The sequence below is a fragment of the Podarcis raffonei genome, chromosome 16, assembly GCF_027172205.1.
Source record: "Podarcis raffonei isolate rPodRaf1 chromosome 16, rPodRaf1.pri, whole genome shotgun sequence".
NCBI lineage: Eukaryota > Metazoa > Chordata > Lepidosauria > Squamata > Lacertidae > Podarcis > Podarcis raffonei.
In genome coordinates this window covers 16,208,178-16,225,945 of record NC_070617.1, presented here as the reverse complement: position 1 = coordinate 16,225,945, position 17,768 = coordinate 16,208,178, and the positions used below count along the sequence as shown (strand labels likewise).

Sequence of the window (17,768 nt, the reverse complement as noted above, 5' to 3'; positions counted from 1 at the left end):
GTAGATGTGTATAGGATTGTGCTCTGATATCATAGGATGAAGCAATGACCACCAACCTGGCCAGCTTAAAAGGTGCAAAGATAAATTCAAAATGCGCAAGGCTACTAGCCATGATGGCTATATGCTCCCTCCACTGTCAGTGGCAGTATGCTTTTCTGTAGGTTGTTTGCCAGGGAATCACAAGCTGTTGTGCTCGGATCCTGTTTGTGGGCTTCCCACAGGGATATCTTGGCTGGCCACTGTGACAACAGGATGCTGGACTAGATGATCCTTTAGCCTTATCTGGCAGCCAGGCTCTTCTTGCATTCTTAATTGCTAGATTGCTAAATTGTTACCCTATTGTGGCTATTATGTGCCTGTGACAGGTGTGTGGAAAAACCTTGTAGCACCACACTGGGAATAGGGGAGGCCTCTTCAGTTGCTACTTTCAACCATACCTGTCAACTTTTCCCTTTTCTTGCGAGGAATCCTATTCGGAATAAGAGAATTTCCCTTTTAAAAAGGAAAAAGTTGACAGCTATGCTTTCAACCCTTTCACACGGCTGACTGACATGAGGCATTGCGTCCAGATCACCCCAGTGCCTGAGATTCTTGGGAGGAGGTCCATCTCTCTCCCCGTCTCCGGAGGGCAAGGAGTCAGAACACTTGCAGGGTCTGTGCCACTTGAGTGATCCACGTGTGGCTCCAGAGGTGGTGAGCATCCTGGGCAAAAGGGTTTGAAAATCTGAGCACGGTCCTGCACATGGGGACCACCCAGCTCTGTGCCACAGACCTCTGAGGACCCTCCTGCCGCTGCAGGCTGCTGTTCTTCAGGATCAGAGCTGCTGGCTGTGGTGCTCACATCTCTCTTGTTTGTTCCAAGCCACCAGCGAGTGTCCCCCCTCCCCCTCCATCTCCTCTTTCAAGAGGGAGGAGGAGCGATGCAGTTTGAACAGCCCAGACAGAGTACAGTTTTGAGCGAGCTTAGCCAGTTAACTTCCTGCTCTGAGTTGGATGTGCCGAGCTGAGCAAGCCTGAAGCGTTGGTCCGTCTGCCTGCCTCTCTCCTTCTTTTTATCCTCTGGAGAGAGCCTCATCCATCCATTCATCCCTTGTGCTGGTCCTTTTCTGGTTCTGATTCCCCACCCTAACCCCCGTTGCTTTTCATGCCCAAAACGCCCCCAGCAATTCACCTAGCGGGAGACCCAGTCGGGGATTGATTGGGGGGTCGTTTGGCCTCAGTCTTGGATTATGTCTCGGATAGAGTCGTTGGCCAGATCGAGAAGTGATCGTGCGAAGGAGATCGCCTTGAAGGTTTGTCCCTGTTCAGCTCTTGAAGTTTGGGGGTGATGGAGGGACATTTCACATTGCCTTGTCTAGCATCTGTGTGCCTAGTGGGGGACTGGATGTGTTGGGGTGACCTTCTGGAAAGAGGAGCGAAGGTTCTGGGGTGCCTTTGAGAGCAGCTGGACTATTGTGGCATGATGGGGTGGGGGTGGGGACACATTTGTGGGACAGGCATATGATCTTTTCAATAGAGAAGGCTTTAGAAATATTGGGGTGGGGGGCATGATCTTGGGACATTAGCAGCCTGCTCTTTGTAACCTCTTTTTGCCCTTAGAAGTGTCATTGTACGTTGATGTTGTTGGTTTCTTTTTGGGGAGGGGAAGCTTCTGTCTCAGATTCAGAAGTTATTCTATGTTTTAAACATTCCATTGAAATTGTTTGTTTGTTTGTTTGAGAGAAACAAAACACACACATGTCCGACTCTTAATCTGATTTGGTTTGATTTGTGAAAGTTTCCAGGCTGTTGAAACTCAGTAAAATTAGCGACCCCCACAAGCTCAACCCTTGAACACATTTGCCTTTCACTGACTTGCAAATAAATATTCTCACCAAAGATCTCAGCCAAATGCCAAATATTCTCGATCTGCTTTCATGACCCTGCATGTGCTTTTTGGCAAGCTTGTTTCGACTTGTGGCCCTGAAGGAAACCCTCAATTTTATTTTACTCTTTTAAAACAAAATGCACCCTCCCTCCCACACCCCGTTTTCCCCTCCCAGATCTCGCCGTGCCAGATGTCCTATTATTCTTCAACGGGTGAGCAATCAAGTTTCTCTGTCGATGCTACATGAAAGGGGCACAGAACAGCTCTGCTGTGTGTCCCAGATATTTAGAAATTTCATTCCCAGACTTCTGAATGGGTATTTGCATCTCTCTCCTCCCCTGCCCTTGGGTCATTTTCATTGGGGATTCCGCCCCCCTCCTCACCATTATTTTTCTTACATTGCTTAAACCTTCCTTCTGTGGTTTCCCCTGTTCTGATTCCTGCATCCAGGGAGCAAAAGTTGGACCATGTTTTCTAGCTGACTCTCACCTCTGCTTCTGTGCCTCCCTGGCTGCTCAGCCTTTGCCTGGCTTTTGCTACTGTTCCTTTGTGTGTGGCAAGACAATGGGCTATGGGGGGGGGGCTTTTAACCCAACAAGGCCAGTTGGGAAAGGAGGGCTCTCTACACCAAAACCACGTGGTGATGGAGGTCCTCCAGCCCAAGATGGGTTCCACAAAAGGGCCACAGCACGTGCCATTCTCCAAGATGTCTCTGTTTAGCGCAGAACTCTTTTGAGTTTTGTATACAGTATTGGACCTTGTGCTTCTGCTCAGGTTGCAAAACTGGTACCACAATTCAGAAACTTTGGCTAACTGGACCCCTGTTTCTGGGCAGACTTTTAACACATTGTGGCTTGAGATCCCTTTTGCTTTGGGGTGCTGATGGTGTGGGCACCCCTGTTAGGTTGCCTTTTTCTTTGCCTGAAATTGATCTACTTATGTCCGTCCATCCCCCCCCCCATGTCAAAACAAAATAAAATCAAGAGCTAATTCAAACTTGGGGAGAGTGGAGGGAGGGAACTCTCTGCTTCTCTAGAAGAGAGCGACCTAACAGTGTGGATTCTTAAAAAAAAAATGTTCAAAAGTAAAGCCTTGGAGTAACCTTGTGAAATGAAACAGCCAAGAAAAGGGAACAGCCTCTGTTTATCTGCTTCCTCCCACCATTAACCCCTTCAGTTCCCCAGCATTAGGCAGAGAGAGGGTGGGGGGTGGGGACCTTTTATGCTCCAGCTGCCCTTATGGGGAGATTTATTTATTGGCCGTTGTGCGTGATGGAAGAATGTCTATAACAGGCACGGATTTTTGTAGCTATTTCAAAACAAAATATGAACCGCCGAGCTTAAAATAGCTGCTCCTTCTTAAAACTTCTATTTTCCTCCTCAGAGTTTTTCCCCCCTTTTAAGCGAATGTTAACATGGCTTGAGAATAAACAGCCACAAATTAATGTGTTTAGTAAATATGGAGCACGCCTAAATACTTGAGGCTGGTGTTAGTGGGTTGGTTAAAACTAAGCAGTGTATTTGCCAACAGGGGTGGGGGATAGAATCTTACAGTTGCAGAGTTGAAAGGCACCCCAAGGGCCATCTAGTCTAACCCCTGCAATGCATGAAGTTGCTTATACATCAGGATGACCCAACCCTGTTGATTTTTAATTTATATATATGTATAGCTGATAGCACTTTTAACTTGCAAATGCACTACATTTGTTCTCACAAACACCCTGTGACATATTTCCATTTTACAGATGGGGAACCAAGGTTGAGAGGAAATGTGACTTGAGCAAGGCCACTTGAGCCTACAGCAGGAATAGAACTGAAACCTCAAAAACTTGCACTATTGCACAGCAACCCCAAGCCACAAATATTAGGGAGTAGGTCCTATTGAAGTTAGGAGGACATTCCTTCTGAGTAAACTTTTGTAGCAACATAGTGCTCAAGGTCTTGCTGTGCATCTGCTTAGTTGTTAGCATATATCAAGTGTCAGGGAGTTCCACAGACAATGGAAGGAACAAATGCCATGGCAGATGTAGATTGAGCCCTATCTAAAGCTTTCAAATTACCCTAACACTGGAGTGAGCGTCTTAAGAAATGTGAGAATCTCCCTCCTTGCAGCTGAGGATGTTTTAGGTAAAATACATCCTTTCTTGGGAGAGAGGGGGTTGGGATAGATGACTCATTGGTATACCTGCTAACTTTTTTGGTTCCACTAGGGGTTTTTTGCGGGGTGGGGGAGGAGAAGAGAGGGGTAAACTTTTTTGGGAGGGTCCTCTCCCGAAGAAGAGGGCTATGCTCTGTTCTCTGTTGTGCCCCTATTGTTTGGCATGAGAAGGGACAGGGGCATTCCTTTCAGTGCCAAGGCACAGCTGAGAACTGTGATGAAGCTACAGTGACAAGCAGAGTGCCCCTGAGCATGTGCTGGGTTCCAGCCACAGCCTGCCCCTATTCATGTAGGTGAATGGTAAATTACCAGTTCAACATAGTCATTCAAAATTACCTTTCATTGTGGAAGGCCATGACTTCCACCCCAGCCCCTCTCATTTTACAAATATAAAGAGCAGTGACCTACTCCCTCCCTCTTCTCCTCCAACATCTTGTGAAACGAGGCGGCCTTGCATGATGCAATAGCTCTCAGTATCTCGAAAGCAAGCCCAGCAGCCTGGTTTCCGTCCTCGCCTGGTGGGAGGCTCCCGGGGCCCCAGCTGGTGCTGCGAGAATGGGGAGCGGGTGGGGAGAGGCAGAGGTTTCCGTCAGGCTGGCGAGGCGCCAGCCAGGCCCTCTGCAGTTGGCAGCTGTATTGGGTAGCACTGCCAACAAAGCCCCAAGTCCCTCTTGGGTGCCAAACGAGGCAGGCGATAATAAGGCAGATGTTCCAGCGGAAACTTGAGGTTTTGCAGGCAGGGTGGAAGAATAATCGCTCCCCATGCCCCAAAAGACTAGGGTTTTGAATATGCTATGTTAACCCGAGGAGTTAAAATCACCCTGTTCATGTGCCTCTCTCCATTACTCAGCATTTGATGACATGATGACACCCAGCTGAGTGTCTATGAAACCACTTCTACGGGAAAGAGCAAGGGATTTGGGGGTGAGGCAGAAGGAAGTCTGCCTGCCTGGTGTTTGTTCTACAACAAACTCTGTTCACACGTGCAAACAAACCTGCATGTGTGAATAGGGCCTTGCAGTTTGAAAAGAGCCAAAGAAAACCACCTCCCTGTTTTGTCCTTAAGATTTCCCCCTGGAGGTAAGCTATTTTGTAATGGAAAGGCAACTGAGGTGACTGGCTTCATGAACTCAGGTCTCCCACATGTAATCCCAGTGTTTTTTCTACTGGTGCTTAATTTCTAGAGGAAGAGGCTGGCGCTCAGTCATGTATGGATGTTGCATTTCTTGACCTGGATGTTGTTGCATATCTGGGAAGGCATTCTGCATATGATCAGGAGCATGTTCAGTCATTACACAATGGGAAACAACACATTCTGCACATGTTCAGGGTCACCTCCTGTCTTTGTTGGGATAATAAAAATTAAAATAGCCCTGAGCATATGCAGAGTGCCTTTCTCTGCTTTTGCTGATCCCTGACATTGAAAGCAGGCCCCAGGCTGAGCATGTCTGCAAATTATGCCTTGCACATGGTCAGTACTCTCATTTTATGTGCTAATACAGGATTAAAAGTCTTGGTTCAGGGCAACATTCAAATATCTCTTCATCCTTCATGCCATGTCTTTCGCTCCACAAATACACACACAGTTTGCCGCAGACACTGTCTTTTTTTTTTAATAATATTTTTATTAGAGAATTTTTATAACCACAAAAACATAACATAACAATACAATAAACACAACAAATACATAAACAAACAAAAACGAAAACAAAAGAAACAAGTACAATTTCATATCTTAATTTCTTATACCTTTCTTCCCCGACTTCCTCATGCCTCCCTTTTCTGTATTCCAGATTCTAATCAATTATTCAGCAAATCTTCCCTTATTTTAATTTAATCTTCCTTATTCTCCTTGTCTTAACCGTTACTAATAGTAACCGTTTACTTTCTAGTCCAACATCATTCTAACTTTCATTAATTTTGTAATATTTCTTTAAATAGTCCTTAAATTTTTTCCATTCTTCTTCCGCTGCTTCTCTTCCCTGGTTTCGGATTCTGCTCGTCATTTCTGCCAGGCCCATGTAGTCAATCACCTTCATCTGCCATTCTTCCAGAGTGGGTAGATCTTGTGTCTTCCAGTACTTCGCAATAAGTATTCTTGCTGCTGTTGTGGCATACATAAAAAAAGTTATATCCGTCTTTAACACCCCTTGGCCGACAATACCGCAGACACTGTCTTCCGCACAATTTTTAAAATTAGTGTCAGAGAGAATTTTATCTGAATGTTATATTAGAGAAGGTGTATGTTTGCCACTACCCTGTTATGTATTTGGTAGCCAAAATTAGACACACCTTTCTCATCGGGGGGGGGGGGGGGGACGGGGGACGGGGGGACGGAACCCTGATGGTCAATCCTGTAGCAGGGAGTCCTGAATTTGCTGGGTGTGGGGGCTTTCTCTACGGAGTACTTAGCAGGATGAGTGATCCTGGCATTAACTCAAAACAAGTCCCATGTTGTCAGTCGTCTCTCCCTCTCCCCAATTATTTTGAGCTTCTCCAGGAATGAATGAGCCAGGCCTTTGGAATGCGGCCATCTCCCGAGGACCCCTCCCCAAACAGCTGCCATGTCCTTTAGTCAATAGTAATCCACAAATTCATTATAGGCCCTGCAAATTCCGGCCTCTTTCCCCCATTGTTATTGTTTGTGGAGATCAGAGGAAGGGGGTAGCCATGTGCACTCAGGCGGGGTGAAGGGGGGAGTGAGGGGGGGACAGGGGAAGGGGAGCCGCCTTGCGCCATCTCATTCCTGTGTCGAGATTGCCAGCAGCTGAATTGACCTGTCTGTCCTTTGTTCTCTTGGGATGTTGTGGAAGAAGTGGATCTCTTTGTTTAGGGCAGTCTGCTTAAGAGAGAGCCCTGGGGGATACCCTGGAGAGCTGCTGCCTGTCAGAGAAGACAATGCTGAGCTTGACAGACCTATGGCCTGACTCAGGATAAGGCATCTTTCTGTGTTTCTGTGAGCCAAACTGGTGCCTTCTTGATATGTGTTGGACTAGGAGCTGGCAGAGACCGGGATTCAAAACCCCACTCAGCCATGAAACTCACCAGGCGACCTTGGGCCATTCACTACCTCCTAGCTTAACCTGTCTCACAGAGTAGTTTTGAGGATAAAATGGGGTGGAGGAGAACTATGTGTAGCCCCTTGAGCTATTTGGAGGAAAGGCGGGATAGAAATGGAAAAACTAAACTTCAGCTCCCATCATCCTTAGCCAGCACAGCCATTTTATACTACAACCCCCATCAGGACCAGCCAACATGATGGAAGTTGTAGTCCAGGATATCTGGAGGACACCAGCATAGCAAACATAGTGTCAGATAATGCTTGCTGGCTTGCTGGCTGGCTGGCTGGCTGGATATATTGAATGCTTTGCCAACTTTTACTTTTTCTATAAGTTATTGATCTTCCCTGCCCCTCATGCTGGTGACATTTGTTGCCTGGGTGGAACAGAGAAAGGGTCTAAGCAATTTAGAGATGAGAACGGCCAAAGACCCATCGAGCCCAGAACTCTGTCTCTGGTGATTGACAGAGGCAGCCAATCTGCATTTAGAGATTTGGGTAAGAGTTTTTCCTTTCAAGGCATGAAAATGACAGGGGGACCTGAGTTCTCTTGTGCTTGGGTCCTGCTTGCGGGTTTCCCACAGGCATATTGTATTGGAGAAGATGGACCATTGGCCTGATCCAGCAGGCTCTCCTTACATTCTTATGGTGCTCAGGTCTTGTTTGCAGACTCCCCTTTGGGGCGTCTGGTTCGCCACTGTGAGAACAAGATGCTGGACTAGATGAGCTAGTGGCCTGATCCAGCAGGTTCCTTTTATACTAAGAACTCTGCACACCTCAAAGGGGCAAAGAACCCAAAGGTTAACCCAAGCACTACAACATTTTGCTACAGGGATGGGGAGCCTGGGACTCCTCAGGTGCTGTTGGACTCCATCTCCCATCATCCCTGGCCAGCGTGGCCAGTGATTGGGAAAGATGATGGGAGTTGCAGTCCAGCAGTATCCAGAGAGCCTTTAAGAGACGACGGTCTGAAATGTTTCGATACCTTGAGGTGGGAAATCTAAACAGCATTGCACCGTCACCGCAGGGGCCCAGTCCACTGGGATGTTTTCAGGTTGAACAAGAAGTACACAAAAGCACAGTGCTCCCCTGTTCCCCATAGGTTCAGTGGTGGAGCATTGGCTTTGCATGCAAAACGTCCCAGGTTCAATCCCTGGAGGCAGCATCTCTAGGTAGGGTTGGTCGAGAACCCTGCCTGAAACCCTGGAGAGCTGCTGCCAGCCAGTGTAGGCAATACTGAGCCAGATGAACCAGTGCTCCGACTCAGTATAAAGGCAGCTTCCTATGTTCCTATGTTCCTATATGTCTCCATGAGGCTGTCTCAGTGGCTTGTGGAGAGCAGGTCAAACTCATTTCTCTCCCACTCAGCTGCTTTTTTACAGGAACACCAAACCTTCCACTTCATCCTTGCCTTTGAGGTTAGGAGATTTTATACCTATATTCATGGCCAGGGTGTCCTACCCCACCCTACCCCAAAATATATGTTCAAGCCAAAGGGCGAATCCTGAAAGAGCTGTGAACAGGAGTTCAAGCAGCGATATTTCCTTGGGATTAAATAAACTCTGAGAAAGAAGATTTCAAGTATCTGTATGTATAAATACACTTCAGATCAGTGCTCCACATGTCAGGTTCCAGGAGGCCTGGGGCTCTGTGGGTTGCTTGATCGAGAGGAGAAAACCTGTTTCCAGAGGAACCTGTAACCTCAATTTCACTTTCATTTCTTTGCTTGACCTGAGCCAATGATCTTCTTGCGGTGTCTTAAAACCCTCCTGGCTGCTTTTTCCCTTTGTATGAGGAAGAAGGAAGGCACCTGCTATAGCAAAGTATTTAAGGTATTTAAGCAGATGCTGTTGCTGCTGGAAACTGCAGGAGGGGAGAGGGCTCCTGCGCTTGGGTCCCGCTTGCGGGCTTCCCACAGGCAGTCTAGTCAGCCACTGCGAGAACCGGATTCTAGACTAGAGGTGGGCTAATGGTCTGATTCGGCAGGGCTTTTCTTATGTTCTTATGCCCTACATTGGTGGGGATGCTGCCTTTCCAACTCTTGTGATTATTATTTTTTAAAAAAAGATTAGACCCTGCCCCCAGGAGCTTACATTGTCAGTGTTGAAAGTGAAGAAGGTGAAAAAGGAAGGGAGAAACTGAGGCTAGGCTGAGGCCAGATGTGACTGGCAGACAAACAGCCCTGTGTAGGTGTGAGTTTCACTTCCGTTAAATCCTAAATCCTGTTCTCCCAGTGGCCAACCAGATGCCTGTAAGAAGCCCACATGCAGGATTTGGGCACAAGGGAACTAACTCTGCAGAGGAACCTAAGAAGAGCCTGCTGGATGAAGCCCGTGGCCCATCTAGGTCAGCATCCTATTCTCACAGTGGCCAACCAGATGGCCCAGTGGGGAACCCCCAAGCAGGACTCGAACACAAGAGAACTCTCCCCTCCTGCGATTTCCAGCAACTGGTATTCAAATGCATTTCTGCCTCTGACTGTGGCAGAGACAGAGCATGGCTATCATGCCTAGTAGCCATTGATAGCCTCCCCCTTCAGGAATTTGTCCAATCTTCTTTTAAAGCCATCCAAGTTGGTGGGCATCACTGCCTTCTGTTCCATCGTTTAACTGTGCACTACATGAAGAAGGGCTTTCTTTTACCTGTTCTGAATTTTCCAACATTCAGCTTCGTTGAGTGTCCATGATTTCTCATGTTAGGACAGAGAGAGAAAAAACTTTTCTCTATCAACTTTCCCCACAACATGCCTTCCAGCTCTGCTCTCTTTATCTACCTGGCTCAGTTCCCAACTAGTAGCTCAGACTGAAGCCAGAAACATTGAGCCGCTATTGTGTTCTGGAGCCCAACCCTTTCTCCTCCCTGCTCCCCCCCCCCACTTGTAGACAGAGGAGGTTATGGTGAGAGGGAAGCAGAGTGGACACTGGTCTCAGCTAAGGTCGATTGGAGACCAGCTATTTGCAAGGATCGCTGTTGCAAGGTTGGCACTGATGCTTTAGATTCAGAAAGAGGCTAGTCCTCTGTATGATGCTGCTGCTTTGCTTCCTGCAGAGCATAGTAGGAGCACAGGACAGGGAGTAAACTGTAGAGCTGTGCTGATTTGTTTTGTGTGCTCATGCAGCAGCATACTTGTGTGTGTGTGTTTTCTTTATATACATATTTGCTGCCGAATGGTTAGATGGTCAAGTGTTTTGTTTTAGAAAGGATTAGGGGAGACACATTTGCCCCTTACCTCTCTACTGGATCTTCCACCATTGAAATGAGACACTGTAGGCCCCATGGAGCATGGAGCTTTCACTCTTGCGTTTGTTCACTCTGTAAATGTACACTGATAATGATCCCTGGATAATAAAAGACCACCTACAGACAGCTATTGATTCCTACATGGAACCTCCATGTTCAGTGTGTCCAAGGATACCAGATAGTGGGGACAAAAGGCAAGGAGTGGCGTGTGTGTGTGTGTGTGTGTGTGTGTGTGTGTGTGTGTGAAAGAGAGAGGGAGGGAGGGAGGGAGGGAGAGGGAGAGAGAGAGAGTTCATTTAGGTAGGGCTGTGTGGCAAACAGTGCAACAACCGGGCTCTTGGGAGGCATTTGAAATAGGGTGCCCTTTGCTCCCCCCCCCCGTACCACTGAGACGCACAAGATCCTGCTGCTTTACAGAGCACAGCAAATCTGCATTTCTGTGTGACCAGGTGTGCAAAAAAGTATTCTTGCAACAGCAGCATGCAGCTGTCTGGTTAGAAGGTGGAGGTGGCCACAACAAATTCAGGTAGCCACAGCTATACCAACGGTGACCTGAAACTGCCTCAAATGCTTCTAATTCTGCTCGTTTCCAGGGTTAGCTTGGGTAGGTCTGTGTCAGATTGCCTGGGGATGGAAACGCAGGAGGGGGTTGGTGATCCTGCCTCTGGGCCAGAGGGTTGGCCTAGATGGCCTCTATCACCCCCTTCACATTGCAGGAGCCCAGGACTGGCAGCTCTAGGCTGAAATGCCAGATTTTTCCTCATAGGATGCTTTGTTAAACTCTTTCAGGCTGTCAGTACCTGGTATATTTCCACTGTCCCTACCACCACCAAAACTCCTCCCTGGAACTGAATCTCTCTTGCCCAGCCATGCATGGGTGAATGTGGGGCATGTGACCTTTAACCCTTCCCTCCCCCCACCAAAGCTAGGGCTTCCCTTCTCCCCCATTACCCCCCCCCAAGACTTTGATTTATGTAAAGCCTTTGTGAGTTGCTGACTGTTTCTAATTGTCCTTAAAAAAAAGAAAAGGCAAGGCTTCTCATTACCTTTTATGACTTGATAAGCATTCTAGAAAGCAGCCAAGGAGCCATGGTCCCTGCCCCAGGGAGCTCCCATGCTCTGTTAGAGTGGAGGAGGGGAGAAGAGCAAGAGGCAGAGAGAAGGAAGGGGCCAAACGACAGCCAGATCGGCCCCCTCTCTCCTCATATCCAAAACACCGGCCTCTGCCTCTTCTGTCCCAGGTTGCGGGGCTGCATGATACCAAGATTAATATAGCACCATAAACACTGAATGCTTCTGGTCAGGGTGTCCCACATTTAGAACCTCTTAAGCTTATAGGACTGTTATTCAGGCAGCTCAGAAATTGCTGCCCACAATTCATGTGTCTCTGTGGTAACATCTCGGGTGCTCTTGTCGCAGCCATTCCTAGCTACTCCATCTTCCCTTTGCCCCCACCCATGATTTAGATCAGGAAGGGTAGTCGGTGCTCTTGAATATTAGTTGTAGGAAACTGCAGGAGGGGAGAGTGCTCTGGTGCTCAGATAGTTCTGTATTCAACAAGCCAGCAATATAGGAGCTGCCTACTCATTGGTACTCAGGGTGTTGGTCCATCTAGCTTGATATTGTCTACACTGGCTGACAGTAGCTCTCCAGGATATCAGGCAGGAGTCTCCTCCAGTCCCAGGGTTTAGGAGAGGCAGGAAAGCAGGTACAAATTACCAGGCCCAGTGGTCCAGAAGGGGTCCCGGGGCCCAACTCTCTTGCATATGTTTCATGAAATTCCTAACAAAACCTATGTACTATGTTCAATGCATGCACAATTCTGAATAATGGTTTGGGAACTTGTGTCGCGAACTGAGTGTTTCTGGGTATTTCCAACTCTCTGCGAACATTCGCTCCTGCTCTTTGACAGTATATTGGTGCAGTCTCATTTTATGATGCGCAGTCTCATTTGTATGTTTTCATAAGCAAACACTGTGCGAACCGAACAAAGTTGTTGTTTAACAGTTAAGTGTATGGATAGTTCAGTAATGATTGTGTGGGTGCTTATGTTATTGATATTAGTCAACAGGTATGAATATTATTATTATTATTATTATTATTATTATTATTATTATTATTAAAATGAGATCATGCATTTATTCTATATCCCATGTAAATATGTTTAGCTCGTCTGCCCATGCTGGGGGGCCCCTTCCATTTTTCACCAGGACCCAAACCCATTCTCCGCAGCACCATCCACCCCTACCTGAAAATGCCAGTAGGGTTTGAAGCTGAGACCTCCTGCATACAATAGTAGAAGCTGTACCACTGAGCTACAGCTTTTCCCTTTGAAGCCCCTGACCTAGGACCCATGATTTTCATAATACAGTATTCATTTTGGCAATTATGCCAATGCTGATGGGCTTGCCAAGACTCCTGACTATTTCAAAATGATCCAGAGCGGGGGGAAAGGTTGAGAACCACTGGTGTAGGCTGTTGCTGCACTGAGATCAGGCTGATGGTGCTTGTGCTTTCAGCCTAGATATTTTCCAGCTGTTGAGATGGGTGGGGGCTTAATTTGAGCCCTGGCACCTACTTCCCACCCCCAACCCCCCAGCTGATTCTTCTCCATCAGCTCAGAGAGCCTCAGTATTCTTAAAAAGAAAGAAAAAAGTGGGTCACATCTTCAGCAGGCTTTATCCGAGGCTCTACAGCTTTGCACCTATTAAATCTAGATTTGTAGACCGGGCACAATGCCAGCCAACCAGCCTATCCCCCCCCCTTCCCCCACAAACCAAGCAAAGTTCTGGGGATGGGGATGTGGGGAACAGATTAGGCAGCCCCTGCCTCTTTTCCTAGCTCCTTTCCTTCTGGCTAGACCAGCTAAGAGGAGAGGAAGTTGGGATGGACACGAACTGAGAATCTGGTTGTTCTCATTCAACCCACAGCTGCTCAATTGTGTGCAAAAACTGAAAGCCGCCAGTGCCCAGGCTCTGCGAGTGAAAACTCTGGGGCAAAAAGTACCGATTGAGAAGACATTATGAAATAGTTTTCGGTAGCCTTTGCCAGCATGGTGCCTTCCAGATGTTTTAGGCTGGATGGGGCTGATGAGTGCACTAAATTACTGAAGGCTGATTTAGGGCTTGGTCTGCACCAAGACAGGGCAGTGAAAGAGACAACGTTTTTGCTGCTCAAAGTAACCACATGCTGCTATCCTCTGCAAGGGCAGTGCTGGGGGGGGGTCCTAGACTGCAAACCTGTGTAACTGGTGACGTTGAACTAGTGGCAGAAAGGAATCACTGGTAGAAAGGCATTTGAAACTGCTCTTTCCCCAGAAAAGGTCTGTGAAACTCAAAAGTATGCATGCTCTTATTTATTTGCTTATTGCATTCATATCCCATTTCTCCCCACAAGGAGTTCAAGGTGGCATGCACATGGTTCTCCTCATTTCATCTGCATGACAACCCTGTGAGGTAGACTAGGCTGAGAGACATTGACTAGTCCAGGGCACATGGCCCAGTGGAGATTCGAACCCTGGTCTTCTGGGTTCTGGTCCTACACACTAACAACTACACTTCAGTCAAAGATGTCCTTTTCCACCCCATGTATGCTCCTTTGTATCATCCACCCTGTGGGACCAACAAGGCAGCAACTCTGTGCCTTGCCAGCCCTGCTTTAGCAATATTCACCGCAATCCTGAAATCTCAGCTCTTCACTTGAGGCAGTGGGCAGAGCAGGGTGGAGTGCTGGACAAGGACAAGCACATCTTCTCTTGCCTTGAAATCTGTGGCACGGAGAGTTGCCCAAGTGCTGCAAGGAAATCCATCCCCATGGCTCAGTGGGGTTAACGCTTAAGAAGCTTCCAGCTGCTTGGCCCCATTTAAAGCAGATTATAAAAAATCAGAGTGGGCTTGGTTTGTGGGGAGGGGAGAGGAAGGGGGGGGAAGGGTGCCTCTCACTTGGATACCCAAATTTTTCAGTTTGCCTAAAAGTATATATTTCTGCTGCCTGTATCATAACGGGAGTTTCCCCCCTTAAGGCCAGGGGCGGCTAATTGTCTGTTGGCAGGAGCTAACCCAGCCCCCACTCTACCCCCAAGTAGGTTTTTCTGATCTCTCACCATCCCATCCATTTTGGCTGCAGTAGCAGCATTGAAGAAGAAAAATTAAAGTAGACACAGCACTGAGATGGGTGAAGCTCCCTCCCCATTTCATATTGATCATTTGATGAGCTGAGAGGCAGTAATAAACCCCCTCCTGCATAGATTCGCTGAGGGGGGCGGCTGTGGGTCTCTGCGACAGCATGGGCTCCCTGCCTGGAGCACTTAGTATTAGAACTCCTGGATGAGGGGGGCAGGAAACTCTAGACTACCTCCTTGCTTTTGGAGAATCCAGTTGGTGGGTTTTGCTCAAGGTCCAACTGATCCTGATATTTGGAGTGAGGCGGGTATTTTCCCTGCCCCCATGCATGGCTAAAACTGGCCAGGAATGGTGAGCTGGTGTTGGGAGGATTTTTGCCTCTCTCCAGACATCCCACTTGCCCCCCCCCAAGCATCCCGATCAATGCCTCCCAGGCCCCTGGGCCCCCTTCCTGAGGGTCCAGCTCCACATTCCCATCCCAATCCTCCTCCCTGTCTGACCAGCCCTACCAAGAAGTCTCCAAGGAGCTCGTGACACCCAACCAGCTGGAGTCCAAAACACCCAGAGGGCAGCAATTTGGCAACGGCTGCTGCGAAGCATTATGTACTTTGATGGAGGGCACTATATTTAAAAATAATAATCATCTACATCTCAGGCTTTGTTCCCCCAGCTGTACAAACAGGGCTGCTCCACTTGGTTGCTGTATGGGCCGTTGCACCAAACTTGTATGGCAGAGTTTGGATTTGCAGAAACGTTTTATAAATACTCGCCGCCTTCCTGTCTTCCACAAATCCATCCCAAAGAGCCTCCAGGCAACTGCGATTTTCAAGCAGTTGCAGTGTAGAAGGGAGTGGTAGGTTGATCTCTCTCTCTCTGTTTTTTTAGATTATCTAGCCAGCTTCCTCTTGCTTGATGCCGCAATCGCTCCTGCCTTCTGGCTGCCGCCCAAACAGTACAGAATAACATATTTGTATTGCTGAACTCCCTCCTGCTGCTGCTCTGGAGACCCGAAGCTTGTCTCTGCTGAGAGGGGCAGACAGGCTCGCTCCTCTCAGGGCAGAGGTTCTGTAGGCATACAACAGAGAACAAGGCTCCCTTTGTCTGTCTGCTTGGCCTGGGCAGATAGAGGACACCAAACTTGGCATCTTCTCTGCAAATGAGCCTCATATCTCCTTTGGAACCAAACAAGCAGCAAAGAAGCGTATTTAAATTTCAAACCCTTTTTGTCCTGAGACTGTAATTTAAGACTTTGCAAAGGCCATGGCTTAGTGGTAGAGCACATGGATTGCATCAACAGGTGCCAGGTTCAATCCCAAAATATTTAGGTAGGACTGGGAAAATTCCCCATCAAAAGCCCTGGAGAGACACTGCCCATCAGTGTAGAAAACACCAAGCAACTTATTTGTTTGTTACATTTATAGGCCACCTTTTCTTCCAAGGCGCTCAAGGTGTTGTACATGGTTCTCCCCTCCCCGCTTTGTCCCAACAACCCAAATTGCCCCATCAACCCAAATTGCCCCAGGTCAAGAATGAAGGCCATTTGATGAGTAGAGAGGGGATGAGATAAGCCCCTTTTCACCAGCTGATCTGCACTTAGGAAATGAGAGGAGGGACTGTGTGCATGAGAGAGATGGGCACATGCTCCCACTTTTGACCACACCCAGCATTGGTGTGTGGCCCCCAGAGGGTTGCCCAAGAGTGAATGAGGCTGGAAAAAGGTTGACCACCCAGGCCTAAAGTTCCCCTTTATCTAAGGCAGTGGTTCCCAAACCTTTTCGGGCCACTGCCCCCTTGGTTCCATAAACTCATCCACAGTGCCTCCCACCCCTATAAAAAGCATTATTCAAAATAGTGGTTTGCACAACCCACTAAAGGAGATAGCAACACAATAAAATGCAAACAGTAACATTCATTGTAAAATTATTCAAAATAAAAAAACCTATTCAGTTTATTTAATTCAACAAAAAAGATGAACTTGATGCAGTGATACTCGCTTTTCAAGCCTGAAAGTCATTTACACCTCCGGCACCTGCCCCCCCCCGCCTCTAGTGCCCCCAGTGGAAGAGCGTGTGCTCCTGCCACCTGGGTTGGGCTCTTGAATGCTGCCTGCCAAGGAGAGGGGAGGCAGTGCTGTACTGCGACTCTCCTCCTCCCGGTCAGGCCTGACAAAGGAGCAGAACTGTGGCTGGGTGCAAGGGAGTTGGCTGTTCTCTCGTGTGCACAGCCCAGTGCAGCAGAGGGGCACCACCATGGCAATGTTGCTGCCACCGCCTCTCCTCTGTCCCCGGGTCAGACCTGACTTGAGAGCAGAGCTGCCGCTGGGCGTGACAAAGCTCATTGCATGCTGGAACCAGGCTCTAATGGGGGGAGGGGGTGTCTGGTTGCGCCCCCTCTAAAAAAATCCACCTGTCCCCCCCCACTACACCTCTGAGTGCCCCCTCCAAGGTATTCCCCCTCTGGGGCACTGCTTTCCATCAAAGGAAGCCCTAAAACCTCAGGACCCCAGGTCAAGAATGAAGGCTGGATTCTGATTTGGTGGGTGAGCTTATCTTCCTTCTGCTCTGGGGTGTCCATCAAGCTTCACCCTGAGAAGTGCCAGGCACAGCCGTGCCCCATCCTCTGCCCCTGCCAGATATCACCCCCCCCAGCCCTGCCTCACCATGCTCCACCCCCAATCTGACAAGGACCACCCTTCAGCTCCCTGGATCCTCTCTCATTCTCAGAAGCAGAGACTTTGCAATCCAGCTCATCTGCTCTGCCTCACCAGACTAACCAGGAAATTGCCCAATCTACTTCCCTTGTGACAGTGTCGCCTGCTTGTTTCTAAATAGTGGGTTCCTAGGAAACCTATCGGAGTTACTTATGAAATGTCTGCCTTTACTGATCCTTCCCTTCTCAAGTCACACATGACAGTGAGGCCCTGCGACCGAGGGAAGTGAGTAAAGGGGCGATATTCAGACCTCTAGTGTAGTGTTGCTGGTGTACTAAAAGCAAGCCCCATATAATGTGTTGCGGTAATCTATCCTAGAGGTTACCAGAACACAGACAACAGACGTTAGGTTGCCCCTCTCCAGGTAGGGGCGCAGCTGGGCCACTCCCCAAGCATCACTCCCCTAGTGGGTTGTGCAAAATATGCTATTCTGCGTATTATTATTTTTATAGGGTAGGGGGCACCAGGGGAGAACTTATGGAACCAAGGAGACAGTGACCCAGCAGTCTTAAATTGCTGTTGGACACACAGGTGGCTCAGCAAATTTAAGAGCGCACCGGTGCCTTCTATGCAGTCGGTTCTGATCATGTTGCAAAGCCTCGGATGTGGCATCCC

At 48.3% G+C, this 17,768-nt stretch overlaps 1 protein-coding gene across 4 annotated transcripts in view; it reads left to right on the top strand.

The window, feature by feature from the left end:
• ARHGEF2 (Rho/Rac guanine nucleotide exchange factor 2) overlaps positions 1–17,768 on the top strand; it is a 96,876-nt gene that overhangs the window by 42,495 nt on the left and 36,613 nt on the right. The window contains exon 1 of one of the 4 annotated variants that reach the window (XM_053368151.1): positions 879–1,292. The exons of the other annotated variants lie outside the window; for them this stretch is intronic. Within the exon in view, the coding sequence (XP_053224126.1) occupies positions 1,230–1,292 (63 nt within the window). The 5' untranslated portion in view covers positions 879–1,229. Of the gene's footprint in view, positions 1–878; positions 1,293–17,768 lie in introns of those variants that run through there. 4 annotated transcript variants of the gene reach the window in all.